The 6991-nt window shown below is 30.5% G+C and overlaps 1 protein-coding gene across 1 annotated transcript in view; it reads right to left on the bottom strand.

Annotated features, from left to right (window-relative positions):
* Positions 1-6658: 6658 nt before the first annotated feature.
* The window catches only part of LOC110684756, a 1327-nt gene continuing 994 nt past the window's right edge, over positions 6659-6991 (bottom strand). The window contains exon 2 of the mRNA XM_021861191.1: positions 6659-6991. This exon is cut by the window's right edge and continues 558 nt beyond it. Coding sequence (XP_021716883.1) covers positions 6659-6991 — 333 coding nt within the window.

Genomic DNA, 6991 nt, shown 5'->3' with positions numbered 1-6991 from the left:
AAAGTTTAAATATAATAACTTAAAGATAAAATAAATTGAATCAAACAAAGTTGAGTATTTTGGCTTTTAATTTTAAGTTAAAAGTCTTTTTCATGTGGTGTGGTGGGTGAAATTTTGCAAGAGGCTAGGAGATAATTAATAAATAATCGGGACATATTTCATGTCCAAACCCACAAAACAGTGTTAACTCTACTTTAGTATAGGAATATAGATTACTAGTGTGTGGCTAGCTCAGATTTTGGTACTATGTATAAAAATATAAGTACTAGTATATTTTTAAGGTTGTCCAAAGTCTTGTATGTGGCTAGCCACACGATGTGGCCACATTGATTTATAAGAGTAATCTTCATTTAAATTTATGAGTATCCTCAATTTTTCATAACAGTAACCCCATGTTGTCCATAAAAGTAACCCAAATTCATCATACGAGTAAAATCAAGTAATTTAGAAATAAGTAAACCCATTTCTTCATTCGAGTAACCCCTATTCTTTTGTTTAAAAAAATAAAGGAATAATTCCACATATTTAAGAGAGTAACCCCTTTTTCTCATTTAAGTAACCTACATACGTTAAGGTTACCCCATTTGCTCATCACCGGACCCCTATTACATAATTAATAGCCTTATAGTATGTGATTATGTGAAGTGGCCACACCATGTGGGTAACCACATATAAGAATTTGTCCTCACTGTCAGATTATTGTTACCCTTGAAATTTTCCCGCTAATTGTATTGTGAAAGCTACACTACCATCGTTTCTCTCACTCTACCCTTCCCCTGCTACCATCCAACCAACCAACACTGTTAAGATATATATATGTACATATATAGTTTGATATTATCTTTTATACTGTATATAATTAGTTGTCTAATCTTCAAAATATGGACATGGTAGGGTATTGGATATGGTGATTTTAAAGAGCTATGCCCATGTAGAATATTGGACATTCTCCATTTCAAGAGTGATGGAGATATGGTTTCGAATATTCGAAACCGCTAGAGCCGGATGGAACGTGCTCTTGTTATCAAACATGGTAGAAAAGAAGAAATAAAATTCAAGAAGACGAGTATGCATAAACTTAGGCTAGGCATAATCTTAGGCCACTAACTACGCAACTAATTATATACAGTATTAAAGATAATAATATCAAACTATATATGTACAAATATATCCTAACAAACACATCTCGCTCTTTATGTAATCTCTTCTACTATCAAACCCTAATTATTAGAGAAAAATATGATTCGCCTATGGTTTAACTGTAGACATGAATTGTAATTTGAAATCCGGTGGAAAATTACTTTTCAAGTAATTAACCACTTATATTGTTGCCTCTATTTTTCCTTGTATTTCTTTATACATCTCCTCCAATATCCCGGCCTTTATATGCATTCCCACATTCCTTAATAGTAAATAATTCTCTCTCACTATCAGAACACAATACTTTCACCTCTTACTATCACGACAAAGTAACTTCACCTTTCACACCATCGATGATCATATCTACATGAACGATATATTCATCATCATTATCAAACTACCAGTTGTTGTTAAATATGAATTATTTAATATGAGAAAGATAATATAAAAATTATGAGTAATCTAACATCTACTCTGTTTCAATACACATAATTTTATCTGTCAATGCGCAATATAATATATATGTAGTTTCACGTAATTTGTTAATACATATATATATATATATATATATATATATATATATATATATATATATATTTGTTTTTATGTTAATTGAACTCACTTATAAAATATGTTAGATTAACCATTGGAAAAGATAGCCTTTTGATTTTTGCAAGTTTGAGGTATGAATTCAAACTTGTATGCTGGGTACTCAACACATTATATAACTAGTTTTGCGCACGAGCAATGCCCGGATTATCGATAAGATTTTAGGATAAACTTTTTGGCTTGAATTTTACATAAAGTCCATAGATTTCAATGTTATTATTAACTTGAAATTACTTATACTGAACTGAAGGCATTTTTACTAAACCAAAATCCTTTTTGATAATGCAAATATTTAGGCATACGATATCCTATTGCTTATAATTATACAATAGTGTATTTTTTGTAGTTTTGGTTGTAAATATATATATATATATATATATATATATATATGTTGTTATTGACTTGAAATTATTGTTATTGAAATTAAATTATTGTTATTGAACTTAGATTATTTTTTACTGAACTGAAAGTATTTTTACCAAACCAAAATTATTTTTACTAATTCTCTATTTGTTAACTAAATTAAACTAAAATGTCAAGTGACGCCGTCTCATGGCCTGGCTACAAGACCAACTTTATTTATTAATGATATGATATGATTTGTACATAATATTCTTTGTTTGTTTTTTTTTTTTTTTTTTTTTTTTTTTTTTTTGTGGAAAAACATTTGTACATAGTATTTTTGTTATAACTTGAATGTTAGTTTATAGTTTGTTCTATCTTTTTTTTTCTTTTTAATTTTTTTATAAGTTCTATTCACTTAATATCCAGCAATCAAAATCTATAAAAAATATTGGTCATACTTTTGTGAATTATATTTTTTTTAAAAAAGTTATTATGCAGAATCGTTTATTTTAATTTAAAGACCTCTAATAAGATATGAGTATCAAATTAGCTGCCATATCGGTCCAACTATTATGTTGAAAAAATAAAAAAAGAAGATCCTTCAAAATAAAGATAGTCGTATTTATCACATGAACGTTCAATCACTTTTAAAGGGGAGTTAGGAGTGAGACATGAATATCTTTTGACAAAGACTAGTCGAATAATGCATGGCATTTTTGTTTATCCTTATTTTTTTTGCAGAATTGTTATTTCATCTACTGCTTTTGCTCTTCTTTAAACTAATTTTGCACACTACAACGAAATAAAGAATAGGTAACAACGATAAACTATTGACTAATGTTAAAAAAGTGTTGCCTTGAAGCTAAGGCAACATATATGAGGTGTAGTTTATGCCCCTGTTGTCTATTCTTAAGGCAACACATTTTTAATCAAAGGCAACAGTTTTAAGTGCCAAAGTAAAATGATACCTTAGGCAACACTTTTACAAAGGCAACAAGTGACAACTGTTGCATCCTTGGGCAACAATTCCAAATTGTTATCTTATGTCATAATATGCAACAACCTTTTCCCTTGTTACATTTTCTAGTAATAATACAAAAGTGTTGTCAAATATCTTAAAGCCAACGCCTTAAATATTGTTACCTTTAAATTAAACGAACTAAAATGAATTGGCTACTTTTTTTTTGTTATTTCTTGTAATTTATTGTATATTACAATAAGAAGTTGAAGGAGTGGAAATAAATCATTGTATTTCTTTTGAAGTTGTTAAAATAGAAAAAAAAAATAATAACAAATCATATAATAAGCATTTAAATAGATAATCGCATGCTAGTAAAATTAATATATAAATCACAAACAATACAAGATGTTTTCAACATCAAAACCATCTTAATAACTTGTTGTTTAAGTGTATATTGTACGCTATAAATATTAGTCTATCTAATAAATAGAAGGAAAAAAATTGATGACGAAATGAGGATTTAAAATGGAGAAGCTAAAGAAATTCAAATTGATCTATGTCGTCCCACTCTTTATCTTCTTTCTTGTAAACTACTTGCCACCTTCTTCTTTTCTCGACCTGCATATTATTCACTCCCTGTAAGTTAAAAAAAAAAAAAACTTAGAATTAATGTATTTAGAATGTACAAATGTAAATGCATAATAATTGACATAATGGAATTATGCCCTCAAATGGCATTATTTTTTGTAAACAAAGTTGAGGAGACATGCTTTTTAATTAGTTACAGGAAAGAAAGCACACAAAAAAAATTAAGAAACAACTACTTTCTTAGTAATTAACTTGAAGCTTTGATTACTCGTAGTCTCCTCAATATATATTCCCTTAACAGAAGAATCATGCTCATGCTCATGCTTAGTGTCAAAATCTTTCTAGAATTCTTATTTCATTAGTTTGAGTTATTCACTCCCAAATTAATTGATTTATTCTTCACCATTTTTACAACTAAAAGATAATTACAAAGTGCATTTGTGAAAATCATTATTTCAATTATTCAACTTCATCAATAGGCTCTAATATTATTATTATTATTTTTTTTGTAACACTAAGAAATGGCTAGGGAAGCAAAATTACTCATTTAGAATGTCACAAATTACTCTTAGATTGAATTCATCTAAGATTTATGAATTTCTAGCTTTTCTTTTTCATGGACCCTTAAATTTAGGGAGAGAACAAAGTGAGAGCTCAATGTGCTGGTTTTCTTTTGGATTAAACTCTTAGATTCTACTTCAAACGGTTGAGTATAGACAGTCCGATACAAAGTTGCCACTAATGCTCAACACAACTTGAAACCTCATGACTGACTAAAGTTAACTAAAATTCAGCCTAAAACATGCAAATGGATTAAAGCATATCCAAATTTAAAATGATATGAACATAGACATTACAAGCTAATTTCCCATGAAATTTGCACATAGATTGAATCATTTACAAAATTATCTTTTCCTCATCGGTATAGTAGAACAGAACTAAGCATTCAAAATCAAGCGTCCACTCGTAATAATTGGACACGACTTAAGAAATGGCATAAAACCTTGGGTGTAGAAAAAGAAAAGGAAGTGGTTGCCTAATTCAGGTATAGTATGTACCTAATTAAATTGTGGGTGAGAGCGTAAGACTAAGGGTATCTGTTCTATTCTGTTTATTTTCACTTATTTCAGGTTTAATAAGTTTAAATAACTTTAATTAAGTTTAGATATGTTAATTTATAGAAAAATATGTTTAGATAAGGGTTGCCCAAATACATATTACAAGTATAATATGTTTTAATAAGTTTAGATAAATGAAAATCATGCGTATAGAACACACCCTAACATGAAACACTGAAAACAAAAAAAAGATTATAAGAATCCTTTGAAGGCTAACAAGTTTAAGGTCGTATTTCTTTTCAAAAAAAAAAAAAAAGTTTTAAGGTCATATTGAATTCTATACCAATATCAAGTCAACTGTTTATCAGTAGTAGGCATCATCTATTGCCAATGGGAGCAATGCAAGCAGCAGGAGCAATCACAAAATCAGCCTAATCCAAATGTCTAAAATAATAAACAATATTTTCTTTCACAATATGCCCCGGCACTCTTCCTCATTGATCTCATAATTATATACAAGTATATACATACAAGTAATCAATAATAATACTAGTAAATCTATCTTTGTCTAATCACTTCTCCTTCCTATTCACTTTTTTAAATTCCACATTATATCTCACAAGTAAATACTGTAGAGTAATATAGAAAGCTAATGGTATTATAACTTTAATCCTTAATAATATGCCTATGTAAGACCACTATCAGCAGTGAGGAGAAAACAAACCCCTCAATCTCTCTCTACCCACTTTCTCACTCTTCCCATCCAATTCCTCTCATGAGAGGTTTTTTTTACTATACCAATGCTAAAAAAAAAAACCCCTCATCACTTTATCCTCCACTATTTACTATACCCCACCATAATACACATCACTAGGGGTGTACACCAGTCCAAAACCGGACCGGACCTGGACCGGACCTGTTTGGACCGGGGACCTGAATTGGGTAATTATGAGGACCGGAGACCGGACCTGAATTAACAGGTCCGGTTCCGGGCCAGACCTGAAAAATCAGGTCCGGTCCGGGTTTGGACCTGAATGGACCTGTTTTGTGTCTTTTTCATTTTTTTTTTAATACAAAACCTGTTGGACCTGCATATGGACCTGTTTTGTGATTTTTAGACCTGTTGCATAATTTAATAATTACATACAAACCAAAATTATCAATTACAAAACTACATAAAGTCTATAAAGTCCCGATTCTCAAACACCAAAAATACAAATGAGTCCACCGAAAATACAAATAAGTCCACGAAAACTCAGTTTCAATTTTTCAGAGTTTGGTTTTCTTTTTTTTTTTTTTTTTAATTACGATTTTCCCGGGTTTCAGGTCCGGACCTGAAAACCCTGGGTTTGGACCGGGTCCGGACCGGGACCGGAAACCTGGATTTTTAAGAACCGGGACCGGACCTGAATCAACAGGTCCGGGTCAGGTCCGGTCCGGTTCAGGTCGGTTCAGGTCCGGTTTCAGGTCCGGGCCAATTTTTGTACACCCCTACACATCACCATTTTTTTAACTCTTTTTTTTTTTTAATAATGTTTATACTATATATGTAACTTTTCAATACAATTAAAAAAATATTTTATTTTATTTTTAAAATTACGTTTTAATTATAATGTAATATTTTTTTTTTTTTTAAAAATTATTTTTATTCTATTAATTACGGTTAAAATTTCTAAATATACCATTTACAATGTAATTTTTTATTTAACGTTTTAATTAGAATATAAAAACTAAAGCAAATAACAGCAATTATAAATTCTACGAAAGATGTTTTTTTAATTTAAACGATTAATTAGAAGCGCATTTTTGAAATGAACACATAAACGGCAATACAAATACATCGGATATTAAAAAACAGTATGGTTACGAACTTAAAAAAAAGCGGTTTGACCTGAAGTAATACACGAACACGGGTATTAAAACCTAAAAACGATACGATTACAAACTACAAATTTGCTTATTCGGCCGTGTTATGACGAAAGTTCTGCCATATGTGCTCTCCTAAATCTTGTTTGAGAGACGAATAAATTTCTCTATCACGAAGTGCAATCCTCCTTTGAAAGTACGCGTTGAAATCAATGTTGGGTGGCCGCCCAACGTTGAATTCAAATGGCTCGTTGTTATTCACCGTGGCACTTGTGCTCGGTCCCGGCCGCGCTGCTGTACGTTGTGGTCCATCTTCTTCGTAGTACCGTCTTAAAACATCTGCACGGGTGTAGTTGTGTCGTTCATCCTCGACGATCATGTTGTGCATTATTATACAGGCTTTGATAATGTCACAAAGAACATC

Source organism: Chenopodium quinoa, unplaced genomic scaffold (assembly GCF_001683475.1).
Source record: "Chenopodium quinoa cultivar QQ74 unplaced genomic scaffold, ASM168347v1, whole genome shotgun sequence".
NCBI classification, from domain to species: Eukaryota; Viridiplantae; Streptophyta; class Magnoliopsida; order Caryophyllales; family Amaranthaceae; genus Chenopodium; species Chenopodium quinoa.
This window is presented reverse-complemented; position numbering and strand designations above follow the sequence as displayed.